Source organism: Podarcis tiliguerta, assembly GCF_965153285.1.
Source record: "Podarcis tiliguerta genome assembly, chromosome: 2".
In the NCBI taxonomy this organism is placed as follows: domain Eukaryota; kingdom Metazoa; phylum Chordata; class Lepidosauria; order Squamata; family Lacertidae; genus Podarcis; species Podarcis tiliguerta.
Window position 1 is genome coordinate 17,443,342 of NC_139535.1, and position 17,237 is coordinate 17,460,578.

Sequence of the window (17,237 nt, forward strand, 5' to 3'; positions counted from 1 at the left end):
CCCCCATGAGACAGTGATGGGATGATTGATGGGAGAATTCGTCTCAGAGCTAGACATTTATCGCCTATTACGCTCGGACTCCTGTTGAAGGCACAGCTGCTGCAGCCAATTGAAAGCCACTCGCGAGTATCATATGTTGCTTGGCAAGTTGAACGTTTTGGCTCCCAAACGCCGCACACCCGGAAGCGAATGTTACAGTTTGCGAACATTCTTCGGAACCCAAACATCCGATGTGACTTCCGCAACTTCCTGCAGCCAATTGGAAGCAGCGCCTTGGTTTTCGAACATTTTGGAAATCAAACGGACTCCGTTCGACTTCCGAGGTACCACTGTACTTCAGTTGAGAATCTGGCATTGCAGGGGGTTGAATTAAATTACCCTCCGGTTGTCTTCCATCCCTACAATTTTATGATTCTATGGAAGAGTGTACCTGGGGGGGGGGGTAAAGTCAAACCGCTGGAGAGTCACAGCACCTGCCGTGGCTGTAGAGACTGATGTAGGAGAGACCTGTTTTGTTGCAAGTGGGGCAGATGAAGGTATCCAGTTGTGCCACTGGAGATGCCCCATGGCGTTTCTTCTCTCTGGGCTCCTCCCAGCGGTCATTCCCCCTCTGGTCACTGCTGTTGATGCCTGACCTGTTTGAGCAGGGCAGGCTGATTCTTGACCAAGTTGATCACCCTGTGTGCCCTGCACCCATGGCAATCCCGGGGTCTGGAGGAACTGCATGAAGTCTGAAGGAGCCTGACTCTCCTGGTCATAAAGATAAAGGTAAAGGGACCCCTGAGCATTAGGTCCAGTCGTGACCGACTCTGGGGTTGCAGTGCTCATCTCGCTTTATCAGCCAAGGGAGCCAGTGTACAGGTTCCGGGTCATGTGGCCAGCATGACTAAGCCGCTTCTGGCAAACCAGAGCAGCGCACGGAAACGCCGTTTACCTTCCCGCTGGAGTGGTACCTATTTATCTACTTGCACTTTGACGTGCTTTTGAACTGCTAGGTTGGCAGGAGCTGGGACCGAGCAACGGGAGCCCACCCTGTCACAGGGATTCGAACTGCCGACCTTCTGATCGGCAAGTCTTAGGCTCTGTGGTTTAACCCACAGCGCCACCCTCTCTTGGACATAGGTGCCGGCTAACTGGGTGACCAGGCACCCAGAAAATTCCCCATGAAGGGGCCCGGGCACCCAACAAATTTCAGTGCCAGGGTCATGCTGCATGGCACCCACGGCCCCGGGCACCCACGGCGGCGGGGCCACACTCTGGTGCCAGGGCACAGTCATGATGCCTAAGGGAAGCAAGAACTGCATCGCAGACACAATCTTGATGAAGAAGCCGACCCAGAATAACAACTCCCGGGAGTAGGCAGGCTTTAGGACCCTGAGGGGAGCTGACACGTAAGAGATCTTCAGGCGCAGCCGCCACAGGAAGAGGATCTCCTCGGTCCCGTGGCTGCCGGGGGAGGGTTTGCTGCCGATCCTGGATTCGTCTCTCTTCTTGCACGCTGCACGCGCGTTTTCTGCCTGCATTTGCAGAATCCGCGAGACTTCCAGGAAGTGGGGGATCCCAGTAGATCCCAGTCTCCCCTGCTGCTTACAAGGCGGAGGAATCGTGCGGGGCGGATTTTAGAAACCCAACTTTGCCCGGAGAGCCGATCCGATCCTGGGGGGGGGGGGGGAATCTGAGATCTTTTCATCTCCCAGATGGAGCGACCAAGCAAGATGGTTCTTCTGGTCCGCAGCGTGCGATAAAGGAGCCTGGCGCCTCTCTGAATGCAAACGGGAGGATGGTGTAAGGAAGACGCCGACAATGCTGGATCAAGTGGGAATCCGGTAGGCGGAAGGTGGCTCGAGATCTGCTGAGATCTGGAGGGTTTGCAGTAGATCGGCAAGGGCTTCCAGCGCTCGGTCGTCCCATCAGCAGTGAAATGATGTTCTCCACCTAAACATAAATTCCTGAAATGGAAAAAAAAAAATCCCTAATCTAATCAGGAATAGAGTTCCGCGTGAAATTCAGCTACGGCTCAATTCATTTCTGGCCCTGGAAATAAATTATTGCTGCTCAAAAACACAAGGTAACTCCACCGGCGCCCTTAAGTGGTTTTGGGTTATAGCTCCCATCCTCCCCGACCTTTGGCAATGCAGGCTGCGGCTTCTGGGAGTCGTAGTTTGAAGTATTAGGAAATCACCACACAGGCTGTCCCTGCCCTAGACCAGGGTTTCCCAAACTTGGGTCTGCGGCTGTTTCTGGACTACAATTCCCATCATCCCTGACCCCTGGTCCTGCTAGCTAAGGATGATGGGAGTTGTAATGCAAAAAAAACAGTTGGAGCCCCACATTTGGGGAAACCCCGCCCTGGAGGTATGCCTTTTGCATCTGGCGCTGGTTGGAAGCTCTTGGTCTTCTAGGTAAAAATAAATAGGATATCAGACAAACCTGAAGACTGCTTGCCTCTGATTTAGCCATACATTGTCTGCAGCTCCACCAATGGCGAGTCTCCCAAGTCAGGAAAGGAAGACCTGTGGCTCTCCTGGTAGTGTGGGACTCCAGATCCCATCAGCCACAGGCAATGTAGCTACTGACCAGGCATGGGGGGCGATGTTGCCCCCAGCTATCAACCCCCTGCCCCATCCCTGCCATAGGCAGGTCCTAAACCAGGCATCCCCGAACTCGGCCCTCCAGATGTTTGGGGACTACAGTTCCCATCATCCCTGACCACTGGTCCTGTTAAGCTAGGGATGGTGGGAGTTGTAGTCCCAAAACATTTGGAGGGCCGAGTTTGGGGATGCCTGTCCTAAGCCTTCTCAGGCTAGCTACCTGAAATCCTGAGGTGCCTGGGATTCAACCTAAGACTACCTCCACCACAGAGCAATGGCCACCTTCCCCAATCCCAACCCAATCCTGCGCACGTTTCCTTTGGCACAAGTGCCAATGAGTTCAGCAAGACTCACTTCCTAGGAAGCTTGTTTAAGGGTCCCTGCGCCTGCCAACCTAGCAGTTCGAAAGCACCTCCGGGCGCAAGTAGATAAATAGGGACCGCTTACTAGCGGGAAGGTAAACGGCGTTTCCGTGTGCAGCTCTGGCTCGCCAGAGCAGCGATGTCACGCTGGCCACGTGACCCGGAAGTGTCTTCGGACAGCGCTGGCCCTTGGCCTCTTTGAGTGAGATGAGCGCACAACCCTAGAGTCTGTCAAGACTGGCCCGTACGGGCAGGGGTACCTTTACCTTTTTTATGCCACTTTAAAGGCCGTGGCTTCCCCCCAAAGAATGCTGGGAACTGGGAATAGTGTTATTTAACCCCAGGGAACTCTGGGAATGGTAGCTCTGCGAGTGGAATAGGGACCTCCTACTTGCCTCACTAGTCCAATGGCCCATCTAGACTGGTATCCTGTTCCCCTAGTGGCCTATGGGGAGGTTTGCCAGCAGGACATGAGCACAACGGTACTATGCCCTGCTGCAGTTCCCAGCGACTGGTAGTCACAGACAAGCAACGACCCTCGGCACCTTTAACGAACTACATTTCCCAGAATTCTTTGGGGGAAGCCATGACCTTTTTTTGAGCGGAATGATACTGCTTTCAATGTACAGTACAGATGGGGATGTGGTGTTGCTGTGGGGGTCTGGTGGGCATTAGAATGGTGGATAAGCCAAAAATTGATGAGTTATGCAGAGTTGGCTAAATTGACACATAAATTGCGGGACAAGGACAACTGTGGCTTTAAGGAAGAATGGGAGCTTTTTACAAACTATTTAAAAAGACAACAAAATGAACTGGACTCCCTGACAGGTTTTGAATAAACATACACAAATTTATTGGCTGATAACATGTTAGGTAGATAATGTAAGGATATGTACAATTTTATAATATGCAGAGAATAATATGTGCTGAGAAATCAGAGAGAGGAGCTGAGGGAAGTCTTTGGTGGGGGAGAAAAAGGAAGGGGGAAAATAATGTATGTGATTATATGGTTTGATAATTTGTTGTGTTGAAATTGATAATAAAAATAATTTAAAAATAAAAATAAAATGGCGGATAAGCCACAATGCCTGGCACTGTTCAGAGCGCTGGGTGGATCCGCTCTGATGCCCAAGGATGTCAGACATTGCCCCTGTTCAGTATTGTCATACGAGTATGTGAGTGTTTCCAGCCTCTTGACAATTTTGGCTGCATTTTTCTGGAGCTTTTCCAGCTCTACCAGGAAACCAAGCTGTAATTCCTGCATTAGAATCATAGAGTTGGAAAGGGACCATGCAGGTCATCTAGTCCAACCCCCTGCAATGCAGGATTCTTTTGCTTGAGCCCACACCCTGAGTCTCATGCTCCACCAACTGGATGACGTTTGAGGTCCCTTCCAACTCTAAAGGTAAAGGTAAAGGGACCCCTGACCATCAGGTCCAGTCGTGGCCGACTCTGGGGTTGCGGCGCTCATCTCGCTTTACTGGCCGAGGGAGCCGGCGTACAGCTTCCGGGTCATGTGGCCAGCATGACTAAGCCGCTTCTGGCGAACCAGAGCAGCGCACGGAAACGCCGTTTACCTTCCCGCCGGAGCAGTACCTATTTATCTACTTGCACTTTGATGTGCTTTTGAACTGCTAGGTTGGCAGGAGCTGGGATCGAGCAATGGGAGCTCACCCCGTCGCGGGGATTTGAACTGCCGACCTACTGATCGGCAAGTCCTAGGCTCTGTGGTTTAACCCAGCATTTCCCAACCTTGGGCCTCCAGCTGTTTTTGGACTACAACTCCCATAATCCTCAGCTAGCAAGACCAGTGGTCAGGGATGATGGGAGTTGTAGTTTGAAAACAGCTGGAGGCCCAAGGTTGGGAAACACTGGTTTAACCCACAGTGCCACCCACGTCCCTCCTTCCAACTCTATGATCCTACAAAAATCTGCTTCAGAATCTACTCTGCTCAGCACATGCTTGTATGATTATAATCTTTGGAGCTTCTCATCTTGTAAAGGCAGCATCTTGCCGGAGTAGGAGCGGCAGGCCTTGTTGGAATCTGCCAGCCCCTAGTGGTGGTATTAGTTCTGGCTTCTCTTTCCTGACTAGGTTTTCCTTTCTTAAAGCCTAAGGTGAGGTTGAGGATGGAGAGAGAAGAAGAAACATCGAACCTGGACCCCCAGGACCCTAAGAAAGAGGATATGCCAAGGAATAGCAGCTCAGGTAAGGACTCGGACAGAAAAACAAAACAGAAGAGTATTTCAGTGGCAACCGTGTGAGTCATAAGTTTGATTTCATCAGGTGGGAGGTGGGTGTCCTTGCTGGCCTTTGGGTCCCTTCTGTCTGGTGTGTCTAAGAGGCTGCCTTTTGAAGTCAAACAGAATCCCTTCCGAAGTCCATTTGACTACCAAAAGGTTCGAAAACCAAGGCACGGCTTCCGATTGGCTGCAGGAAGCTGGGAAAGAGTTCCACAGTTTAACCATGTTCTTGTACGCAAGAACGTTACTTGCCCCAAAATTGGAAAGAAGCAGATGTCCCAGCGAAAGAAGAATGGGTGCAAAAACTTATGGAATATGCAGAAATAGAAAAATAAAGAATCAATATAAACTTTTTATAAAAGAATGGAAATGGTTTATTGGATATTTACAAGTGAACTGTAAACAGGTGAGAACATTGGCAGGGTTGTTGTAATAACCCGCAGTTTTATAAGAGTATATATTTAAAATAGATGAGTAAATTAAGTTAATTTGGATATGCAGAAAATATTTAAAATAAATTTAAGGAACCGCAGAAAGGAAGTCAAGTTTTGAAATGTTAGAAGGATTGTAAAATTATTAAAATGTATAAAACTGAAAATCATTTTTTTAAAAAAACCATGCACTGCGTGAAAAAGCCCTTTCTTTTATAGGCCCCACCTAATATCAGCAGGATAAGGTCCAGTTGTAGAATGAGGTGACCATTTCTATTGAGTTGGAAGCCATAGGCAGCCTTTAATATAAGAGGAGTTTGGATTTGATATCCCACTTTATCACTACCCGAAGGAGTCTCCAAGTGGCTAACATTCTCCTTTCCCGTCCTCCCCCACAACAAACACTCTGTGAGGTGAGTGGGGCTGAGAGACTTCAAAGAAGTGTGACTGGCCCAAGGTCACCCAGCAGCTGCATGTGGAGGAGCGGGGAAGCGAACCCGGTTCACCAGATTACAAGTCTACTGCTCTGAACCACTACACCACACTGGCTCTCTATAAATAAATAAACAAATGCCACTCAGCAGCCCCACCTGACCTAAAATGAAAGTAATGTCCTTTTCTGGAAATGAGGACTGCAGCTCAGCTGGAGAGAGACTACTTGGCCTGCACCTCCAGCCTCAGGCATCTCCTGCTCAGGCCAAAGGTGGTGCAAGGCTTTTCCCCGCTGAGGCTCCTGAGACCCATTGCCTATCAGATATGGGGCTCCATCACCGGAATCTGCCCTGGTACAAAGCAGCTCCTTCCTGGTGTTCCCGAAACGACCTCTCTTGTCTTTCCTTTTCTCCAGAAGGCGATCAGACGGCGTCAGCTGCTCTCGCCGCCGCAACAGCTGCTGTGGCCGCCATCACGACCGTCGCGGGGATCCAGTCACGCATCTTTGCACGGCTGGCGACACGCCGGAAGCTCCTGCCGCGAGGGCACGACGACCTGGCCGAGCTGGAGGAGATGGTGGAGACGGCCGCGTCGGTGCGCCTCCGGGCGGTGGTGGAATCGAGCATTGACTCTCTGAAGGCCATGATGTGCTCGTGCCTCTTCCAGTCGCCGGCCGTCCTAGCCGGCCTGATCGACGAGCTCTACATCATGGAGAGGGCCTTCTGGGTGCAGCCGGGCCGCTCCGAATGGTGGGAGAAAGTGGTTCTGCCCCACTGGGACGACCATCTCTGGCAAGAGAACTTCCGCATGAGCAGGAGGACTTTCACGGAGCTGTGCAACCAGCTGAGGCCCGTCCTCGAGCGGCAGACCACCAACATGCGCGCTCCGATCACCGTCGAGAAGCAGCTGGCCATCGCCGTCTGGAAGCTGGCCACACCAGATAGCTATCGCTCGGTGGCCGAGTGCTTTGGGGTGGGCCGCTCCACGGTCTCCAGGATCGTCATGGAAGTCTGCCAAGCGCTCTACGACGTCTACCACCATGTGGTCCACCTGGCCGGTGCCCAGGAGGTGATGGAAGGCTTCGCTGCCAAGGGCTTCCCGCACTGCATCGGGGTCCTCGACGCCACCCACATCCCCATCATCGCCCCGGCGCACAGAGCCACCGAGTACATCAACAGCAAAGGCTACTACTCCATGGTCCTGCAAGTACTGGTTGACCACCAAGGCAGGTTCACGGACGTCTACGCGGGGCGCTCCGGGAAGCTTCCCGGAGCCCGGATTTTCCGCGGCTCGCCCATCTTCCGCGCCATGAACCAAGGCACCTTTGGTCCCGGCGTGACCGTGGACGTGGGGGGCGAGCAACTGAAGCCGGTGATCCTCGGGGATCCCGCTTACCCGCTGCTGGCCTGGCTGATGACTCCGTACGGCGGGCACTTGGACGCCCGCCAGCAGCGGTTCAACGATGCCCTCGGCCACTGCCACGCGGTGGCAGCGTCCGCCTTTGAGCGCCTCCGGGGCCGCTGGCGGTGCCTGCTCTCCCGCCTGGACGTGAGGGAGCGCTACGCCCCCCGGGTCATCGTGGCCTGCTGCATCCTGCACAACATTTGCGAGACCAGAGGTGAGCCTCTCCAGGAAGGCTGGCAGGAAGTGGTGAGGTCCGTCTCGCGGTCTTACCAGCAGCCGGAGAGGCAGCCGGTGTACGCGGCCAACCCCCGAGCGCGGGAGATCAGGGATCTTTTGAGCACGTACATGGAAAGGAGAGAGTGGGGGAAGTCAGACTGAACCTGTTGCTTTCCCCTAAAGGAACCCTCATGGCTGGTCTTGGAAAGAACGGGGCCTTCTCTGCAGTGACTCCTCGTCTGTGGAATGCTCTCCCCAGGGAAGTTCGCCTGGCGCCTTCATTATGCACTTTTAGGCGCCAGCCAAAATTGTTCCTTTTATTGAACTGATCAACACCCTATACCCTTTTTAAATGCGGCTCTTTTTTTGGGCGGGTGTTATTGGGTCATTGTTTTTATTTTGATTTTATATATTGTGATCTTTGCTGTGAGACCTCTGGGTGTAGGACGGTATATAAATTCAATAAATAAATAAATAATAAATAAATAAGAAGAGACCATCTCTTCTGTCCCCATATGAAATAAAAATAAATGACCTTTTAATATAATAATATAATAATATCTTTATTGTCATTGCCCCCTTCGGGGACAACGAAATTACTTGGCTGCTCCATAAAAACACTAATTAAACAATATAGTAAAATACAGCAAGGGAGATTAGATGACTTTCAAAGTCCGGGCTTCCCATTCAGGGCCGAGATCGCTCTGGAGAAGAAGCTGTTCTTAAGACGGCTCGTTCTTGTCTTCATCGTCCTGTATCTCCGTCCCGACGCCAAGAGCTCGGCAGCTATGAAATACATGGGTCCCGGCTGGCTCTCATGTAAAGGGAAGGGATATCGTGGCATAATGGCTGAACACTTGTGCTATGAATTTGAGAGTTGCCTCCTCCTCTCTTGTAATGAGTCCACTCAGGTATCCTAGACAAGCTTCTCTCTCTGTCTCTCTCACCTCCGCCATTTGCAGCCCTCAGATAATAAAACTGACCTACCTTGCAGGCTTGTTGTAAGAATTGCGAAAGGATGTATATGAAAGGTTTGAATACGAGTACAGTGGTACTTTGGTTCTCAAACTTAATACGTTCCGGAAGTCCGTTCCAAAACCAAAGCGTTCCAAAAACAAGGCATGTTTTCCCCTAGAAAGTAATGCAGAACAGATTAGTCCGTTCCAGACTTTTAAACAAACCCCTAAAACAGCAGTTTAACATGAATTTTACTATCTAACGAGACCGTTGATCCATAAATGAAAGCAATAACCAATGCAGTGTACTATAAAATAAATAAGACAGTATTGTAAATTATATAAATAAAAAATTATTACCTGCACTGATGATAGTCATTGTTTGGATGAGGTTTTTTTATCCATTTCCACAGTCACACAATCAATCAATCAATCAATCAATCAGTAGCTGAATTGGGTTCCACAAAAACAAAAATGCAAAATAAATAGCAAAACAAAAGCGCCAAACATAATCTGTTCTGGAATTCCGTTTGACTTCTGAAATGTTTGAAAACCACGGTGCAGTTTCTGATTGGTGCAAGCGCCCCAAAATACAGTGGTGCCTTGCAAGACGAAAAGAATCCGTTCCGTGAGTCTCTTCGTCTAGCGGTTTTTTCGTCTTGCGAAGCAAGCCCATTAGCGGATTAGCGCTATTAGCGGTTTAGCAGCTATTAGCGGCTATTAAAGGCTTAAGGGATTAGCGGATTAGCTGCTAAAAGGCTATTAGCAGCTTAGTGCCTTAGAAAAAGGGGGTGAGGAGCGGAAAAAAAACCCCAGGAATCGCAAGACATTTTCATCTTGCGAAGCAAGCCCATAGCAAATTCGTTTTGCGAAGCACCTCCAAAACAGGAAACCCTTTCGTCTAGCGGGTTTTCCGTCTTGCGAGGCATTCGTCTTGCGGGGCACCACTGTAATAGCCAACAGCCACATCAGCCGTTCGGCTTCCAAAAAAAGTTTGAAAACCGGAACACTTACTTCTGGGTTTTCAGCCTTTGGGAACCAAGGCGTTTGAGAACCAAGGTACCACTGTACAGCCTGAATATTCCTATACAGTGGTACCTCGGGTTAAAAACTTAATTAGTTCCGGAGGTCCGTTCTTAACCTAAAACTGTTCTTAACCTGAGGTACCACTTTAGCTAATGGGGCCTCCTGCTGCTGCCGGAACACGATTTCTGTTCTCATCCTGAAGCAAAGTTCTTAACCTGAGGTAATATTTCTGGGTTAGCGGAGTCTGTAACCTGAAGCGTCTGTAACCTGAAGCCTCTGTAACCCGAGGTACAACTGCAATTATATAAAGCTGAGGAAGCAAACTGGGGGAAGGGAGGGGGGGAGGGCAACCAATCTGTGGCAATCAATGCCCCCCTCGATATTCCCAAAGTAGAGTCTCTCAAGGCTTCATTCCTAACTTCACCTGCAATTGTCAAACTTTTTTCCACAGATAGATACTGTGCCACCAATCACAGAGGCCCATGTGGCAGGAACAAATCTGTTTAATTAGGGGTTGGATTAGATTAACTTCACATATACCCAGGATGTATATTACCTCACCATTATCAATTACATTTAAAGTCAAAATGAAGTTCAATGGACTCATTTTCTCCTCCCTTAACCCCCTCCCCATCACACATAAAAATTAATGTGGGGACCCTAATATTCCAACCTACCTCACAGTGTCGTAAGAATTGCTAAGAGAACGTATTGGTGTGTTTTCAGCAATTTGTAGGGCTGTATAAATGTTTAGAATTATCCTTATTAAAATGTACTCAAAGTTGTGAGCTCTCGTTGCGCAAGGCTCCATTCCTTTGGGGACTCCCAGGTGTCTGGAACTAAGGGGGCAGAAAATTTATACCTCTCCCCGCACTGAAATCCCATCGAGGTAAAGTAATCTCTATCCCACATCTCCCTTAAAAGAGGCACCCCTTATGGGCCAGGGGGAGATTGGAGTTGTGGAGGCCTTTAGCCTCGAAGGGACTTTGGAGCATGCCCTGAAACACCTTTGGGACTTTAGTTTTGACTATGGAGTATGGGCTGACCTGCCGACAAGGAATAAAGGAACTGTCAAGATGGAACTAAAGTGTAAGCATAAATTTGAAGAAGACCTGCAGATGGGGCATGGAGAAGAGTTAAGAGCCTCGGATAGAAGATCACCAGGCTGATGGGCTATGTAGAACTGATAGAAAGGACTGACAGAATCCGAGACCAGGGAGAAGAGACGGTGGAAGAAGATTGGGGGGGGGGGGATAAAAAAACCTGTTTAGAGAAATATTGTAAAATCAATGAATGTTGGGAAATGTTGGAATGAAATTATATGACTTTAATAGAAATATTATAAGGAGTTAAGTATAAATAAACTTTAAGGTTTTGATGATAAGATAAGGTAAAAATAAATTAAGATAACTAAAAGGTAGAAAGCAGTGAAAGACGGAAAGGATTTGCTGATATAATTAACAACTGGAATACAAAAATGGGAGGTGTGAGGAGGTCGAGGAAATAAGTTAATGAAAGACAAGTATTTTGATATATTGTGTTTTTTATGTATTTTTTGTGTTTTGATATATATATATTTTTTGCTCTTTTTCTATGTAATTTTTTATTCTTTTTTTTCTCTTCGCTTTTCTCTTTTTTTCCCTTTTTGTGTAACTTTTAAACCTCTAATAAACATTTTTTTTTAAAAAAAAAAAGAGGCACTCCTTATGATCATTATGAAAAGTGTTGGGGTGGGGAAAGAGGGGAAAGCTGACATGGATGTATAGAAAATATGGGAAGAGGAAAAGGCAGAAGGCCAGTGTGGTGTAGTGGTTAGAGTTAGACTTGGGAGACCAGGATTCAAATTCCCACTCAGCCATGAAACTCTGGGGGCGCAACTTGAGGCAGACTAAGCTATGCTGACACCTAGATAGGGTTGCTGCATTTGGTTATCTTTTCATCTGGGTTTGAGCTGAAAACCCTTGTACAGAAGGTGCTGTTTTTCAACATGGTAATGCAGAGATGGGAAAGCCATACCTGTTGAGTTTTTTGCCTGTGGAGGAGCTAATTCAGACACATAAACTTTCTTATCTGCTATTATTATTATTATTATTATTATTATTATTATTATTATTATTATTTACAACCCTTCCATCAGAAGACCACAGAGCACTTTACACCACACAACTACATAAAATAGTTTCAGTACAACGTAGAAATCAAAACAATTCTATAAATACAATTATAAAGGGAGTATTTGCATATATTACCTATTTTGCCATAGAGGCCGCTTCTTCCCTGTCTTTTGCCATCCACCTTGTTTATTAGGATTGGCGCTGTGGGTTAAAGCATCAGCACCTAGGTCTTGCCGATCGAAAGGTCGGCGGTTCGAATCCCCGCGGCGGGGTGCGCTCCCGTTGTTCGGTCCCAGCGCCTGCCAACCTAGCAGTTCGAAAGCACTCTCGGGTGCAAGTAGATAAATAGGGACCGCTTACTAGCGGGAAGGTAAACGGCGTTTCCGTGTGCGGCTCTGGCTCGCCAGAGCAGCGTTGTCACGCTGGCCACGTGACCCTGAAGTGTCTTCGGACAGCACTGGCCCCCGGCCTCTTTGAGTGAGATGGGCGCACAACCCTAGAGTCTGTCAAGACTGGCCCGTACGGGCAGGGGTACCTTTACCTTTTAAGAGACACCTGCCTGCTCCTGCCCCTGTAAAGCAGCCTAATGTGCAGAAACCAGCAAATGAAGCTTTTCATGGTATGAGGATGAAACATCTCCTGCTCATTGCTGCAGATCAACAACAAAAGTGAAAGCTACCAGCTGTGGCCACCAGGATTCTAACTCTGCCTTAGAGCAGGCAGGTGACACACCTGTGTCCTGATTAGGTGTCTTGGGTATTTAGAGGTGCGGCAAGCAACTCTGTGCAAGGTCTTTGCAAGCGGTTATAGACAAAAGGACAGTGGAAGCTCTGTTGTGTAGGTCAGTAAGTGCCCATTGCCAGGAGTCCGTCTATGTCCGGACCTCTTGGTCTCAATGGGATGTGGACTAGATCAGCTTTCGCCATCCTAGTTCCCTCCAGAGGCTTTAGCTGATGGGAGCTACAGTCCCCAAACATCTGGAGGGCTCACCAGCTTGGCGAAAGCTGATCTAGTCCACATCCCACAGTGAGGCCACCTGTCCCATCTGCCTAGAGATTCTTAAGGAGACTGTGATTCTGGACTGCAGGTGCAATTTTTAAAACTGCTTGTACAGTATTAACTTTTCCAAAGAGATACTTCTGCCTTTTGGCCACTAGGTGGCAACCACATACGCATTTCTTGCAGTACGGTATTTCCATACTACTGTATAGGACAGGGGTCTGCAACCCGTGGCTCCAGAGCCGCATGTGGCTCTTTTACACCTTTGCCGCGGCTCCGGGGCGGATACTAGCAAGGGGAGGAGGCGCATTGTGCGCCCCGACACTCCCCACTGTGGCGGGCGCTGTAGTGGCTGTGACATCGCATGAGGGCGGTGCGTGCGTTAGTCACCAACCGTCCCAACGTCACCTTCCCGCCCGCTGTCAGATCGGACATTAAGGTAAGAAACAATATATGCAGTGTTATATTTGTTTTAAATGTCGCAATGGTTTTGCGGCTCCCAGGTTTTTTTCCCCTTTGGAAACGGGTCCAAGTGGCTCTTTTTGTCTTAAAGGTTGCAGACCCCTGGTATAGGAAAGGCTTGACCTTTTGGGTTTCTGCCAGCCACACTGAGCTGTTAGCAGCTCAAGATCCCTGGCTGCATGCCCAAAGGCTAAATTGTGCTTTTGTTAGTAATAACAATAACAACAATAATCATTTTATTATTTATACCCCAACCACCTGGCTGCGTTTCCACAGCCACTCTGAAAAGCTCCCAGAAGAATAGTAAAAATACAATAAAACATCAGACATTTAAAACTTCCCAAAACAGGGCTGCCTTCAGATGTCTGCAAAAAGTTAGGTACTGTAGTTGTTTATTACCTTGACATCTAAAGGAAAGACGACTTCACTACCAAGGCCCTCTGCCTGGAGACAATATTTGCATTCTTCAGGCTGCTAAGATATGGAGCCCAGGTGAAATTATGTACTTAAAGGCTACGGACTGGCAACCGACTTATTAGAGAGGTTAGCGAGTCTAGGTGTGTTAAGTTTTAGAGTTAAGCTGTTTACTGGGCAATGTTTTCATAGGATTGTTTGTAAAGTTGTACATTTTCCTCCAAAGCTAAAAAATAATAAAGTGCTGAAATATTTATCTGAGCTTTTGTGTTTTCTTATGCCACTAGACCAGGGGCACGGGTGGCACTGTGGGTTAAACCACAGAGCCTAGGACTTGCTGATCATAAGGTCGGCGTTCGAATCCCCGCGACGGGGCGAGCTCCCGTTGCTCGGTTCCTGCTCCTGCCAACCTAGCAGTTCAGAAGCACGTCAAAGTGCAAGTAGATAAATAGGTACCACTCCGGTAGGAAGGTAAACGGTGTTTCCATGCACTGCTCTGGTTCGCCAGAAGCAGCTTAGTCATGCTGGCCACATGACCTGGAAGCTGTACGCCGGCTCCCTTGGCCAATAAAGCAAGATGAGCGCCACAACCCCAGAGTCGTCCATGACTGGACCTAATGGTCAGGGGTCCCTTTACCTTTTTATGCCACTAGACCACCCGCCCTCCCAGGGTGGGGAGGAGATGAAACCACTGATAAGTACAGGGTGAGTCCTTTAAAAGAGGCCCTGTGGATACTGAGTACACATGTTCCACGGGGCCTCTTTTAAAAGATTTGCCCTGTATGAGACACATGGTTTCTCCTAGACAGAGATGAGTTTGTCAGTTCTGCTTTGGTGAATCTTTGGATTCTCACAGGATGCTGATCCAAAACAGTGACCTGAGTCTGGGGGAAGGGAAATCCATAACACTTGTTCAACCTGTGTATTTGTTACCAGAAGAGCTTTCCCCACAATCCCCTCTTGGTTTACTTCAAGCTGTCACTGTCTCAGCAACCTGCGAATGGGGTAGGGTGGGGTGAGAGGCCTTGCTGCTGCTGCTACAAAGTGAGTCAGAACTCTTTGCAAATCCCCCAAGTGTACAGGCATTATGTAGCAGTTGGAGAATAGCGCAAGGCCCTGGAAGCAGTGCCTTTTGGTGCAAGCTGGTATACAAAATAGATGGAAAGCTGTTAGTAGAACTGGCTGCAGGCTGTATCCGACCATACAGCTAGATCCACCAGTTAGATAGGAAATTATCAGGCAAGTGACCCATTGGAGCTATGCAATCCTTTTCCTAAAACATGGGGTGCAGGTGCTCATATGGATGCATTGTGCATGCAAGCACAAATTAGCTGTCACGGTCCCCAAAATTGCTAATTGAAGTTACATAAAAAGTTGGGATTTCTGCTCACATGGAATTTAAGTGTCTAACGAAATCAAGGGATGGGACCAGCTTAAAAGTGATTTAAAAAATGGCCAAACGTGACCCAGAAACCTCATTTCCCAGGAGTTTTAAAAATCAATGGGCCAATTTTCCAAGCCAACACCTTAATTTATTTAAGAGTGGTTTCGTTCTTCCATGAGCGTTGTAGGTGGCTCTGAAAAGAGCCTTTGAGTCTGGATATTTGGTCGCCCTCGGCAGGACTTTTTGCCATTTGCTCCTCACTGGACTGCAACGGGCGCGGTGCTGGCCTTGAGGGCCATTTTGGTCCCTTTGGCGGCCTTGGTGACGGGCTTGGGCGCGGCCTTGGCGGCGGCCGCGCTGTGCAAAGCTTCGGTCTTCTTGGGTAGCAAGACGGCGTGGATGTTGGGCAAGACTCCGCCTTGCGCGATGGTCACTCCGCCCAGCAACTTATTTAACTCCTCATCGTTGCGCACAGCCAACTGCAAGTGGCGCGGGACGATCCGACTCTTCTTGTTGTCCCTGGCTGCGTTGCCGGCCAGCTCCAGGATCTCGGCGCTGAGGTACTCGAGCACCGCGGCCAAATAAACAGGCGCCCCGCCGCCGATGCGCTCGGCGTAGTTTCCCTTGCGCAGCAGCCGGTGGACTCGGCCCACGGGAAACTGCAGCCCGGCTCTGGAAGAGCGAGACTTGGCCTTGGCTCGTGCCTTCCCGCCTGTCTTGCCGCGACCTGACATCTTCCAAACCCCTAACTTCTTTCTCGACGAAATAACGAAAAGACTGCAGGTGTTTGGGAGTGGGCGGCTTTTATACTTTTCTTGAGCTGGCTGTGATTGGTCGAAGATGAACAGGCCAATAGAAAAAAGGATTCTATTTCTAAACCAATGAGAAACGAGTGCGCGCGGGTGGGGTCCAGGGAGAGGGGAACAGAGTTAGAATATTGTAGGAGGACAAATAGTTTCTCTCAGCTTGCGATTCATCCGACCGTTCCCGAATGTTTTTCTAATGGAAATTTTGATGCTTGTGGCTTTTTTTTTTTTTTTACCCACACGGTGTTTGGTGAGAGCTGGGGATATTTTGCAAGTTTCCGCTGTGCATTGAGTTTCTATCCGATTCCTTTGCTTATACATTTCCAGCGCGTAAAAGCTACAACGGTCCTCCAAGAAACCTGTTACGGAGTTTACGTTAGACAGTTCCCTGCGATACTTCGTTAAAGTGCCCCTCTAGACTCGAAGACTTAAATATGCGCAGGCTGCGGAGGAGAAAGCAGAGGGGGCGGGGCTTGATGCTCCTGAGCAGTTGGGGGAAATGGCGGCCAAGCGCTTCAGATTTTCCCGCCTTTTTTCCTCCCCGGCACCTCGCTCGCTTGCCTGAGGGAAAAGTTGCGCCGCTCAAAAAGACACTTCTTTTTTGACGTTCACATAGGCAAAAGGTTACCAACAAATAACATCTGAGGAGATATCTCATTTTAATATTTCCTTTTAAAATATAATCTTGTCCGACATGGTTACTTTTCATGAACTTAAATTCTATTTCAGAAACTTTTGATTTTCAGTAATAATTACTCCTATGTATAATCTTATAAGTGGATGAGGAGCCACGTTCTCGTCTGTTGCCACAAACACAGCAGTCTTTATGGCAACTTAAAAAAACTAAGAAGTATATTTTGGCAGAAGCTTTTTTTCCGCTGCAGTCCGACATTTATCTTACTTTTTTTTTAATTTACAGATGTTAAAAATTTACAGATTGTGTGCCCTCTTACCTGTAAGACACTGTATACAGTGGGACACACCTAGGATATACAACTTATTCCAGGTATCTGAGGAAATTGGAATATCATACTGAACTGCCTTTGTGTTATATTTTGGGTGTGTTATTTCATTTTTAGATTTGATTGTTTTCTTTAAATGTGCACAGAAATATTCTGGGCGTTTGTATTAGGCGGCCAATAAATTGAAATAATAGGATTACTCTATATGTATATAGTGCGTCTGATTTGATTCTCTCACAAGCGCAACCTTAAATTGTTCCTGGTTAATTCACTGACAGTCTGAAACCTGGAAAAAGATTTCAAATCTACGTTATTTCATTCATTCATTCGATTTATATACTGCCCTTCATCATAAGATCTCAGGGCGGTTATTGCCAACGAATGTCAGATAGGCAGATTGAGCATGACTTTTGTTAATTTCTGTAGCAGTCAAA

At 48.3% G+C, this 17,237-nt stretch overlaps 2 protein-coding genes and 1 long non-coding RNA gene across 4 annotated transcripts in view; 2 read left to right on the forward strand and 1 right to left on the reverse strand.

The window, feature by feature from the left end:
* The window catches only part of LOC310671075, a 91,387-nt gene that overhangs the window by 440 nt on the left and 73,710 nt on the right, over positions 1–17,237 (forward strand). The gene's annotated exons all lie outside the window — the stretch shown is intronic.
* On the forward strand, positions 1,317–8,211 carry LOC310670522 (uncharacterized protein). Of its 2 annotated transcripts, none has more exons than XM_083425993.1 (3): positions 1,317–1,826; positions 5,066–5,162; positions 6,476–8,211. In XM_083425993.1, exons 1-3 carry the CDS (start codon positions 1,767–1,769, stop codon positions 7,840–7,842), a joined length of 1,524 nt encoding a protein of 507 aa, XP_083282119.1. In that variant the 5' UTR covers positions 1,317–1,766; the 3' UTR covers positions 7,843–8,211. The 2 variants fall into 2 exon arrangements, with proteins under 2 accessions (XP_083282119.1, XP_083282120.1); XM_083425994.1 differs by having other exon boundaries at positions 1,318–2,068.
* LOC310670952 (histone H2A-like) lies at positions 15,162–15,842 on the reverse strand. The gene has a single exon (XM_083426836.1). The coding sequence runs from the start codon at positions 15,767–15,769 to the stop codon at positions 15,293–15,295; it is 477 nt and encodes a 158-aa protein (XP_083282962.1). The 5' UTR covers positions 15,770–15,842; the 3' UTR covers positions 15,162–15,292.

Excerpts from the sequence above, each read along its gene's own strand:
- LOC310670522 (XM_083425993.1), top strand. The coding sequence starts at position 1,767 with ATGCAAACGGGAGGATGGTGTAAGGAAGACGCCGACAATGCTGGATCA. Across the intron at positions 1,827-5,065 it reads CTGGATCAAGTGGGAATCCG|CCTAAGGTGAGGTTGAGGAT; the intron begins GTAGGCGGAAGG and ends CCTTTCTTAAAG. Across the intron at positions 5,163-6,475 it reads GCCAAGGAATAGCAGCTCAG|AAGGCGATCAGACGGCGTCA; the intron begins GTAAGGACTCGG and ends CCTTTTCTCCAG.
- LOC310670952 (XM_083426836.1), bottom strand. The coding sequence starts at position 15,769 with ATGTCAGGTCGCGGCAAGACAGGCGGGAAGGCACGAGCCAAGGCCAAG.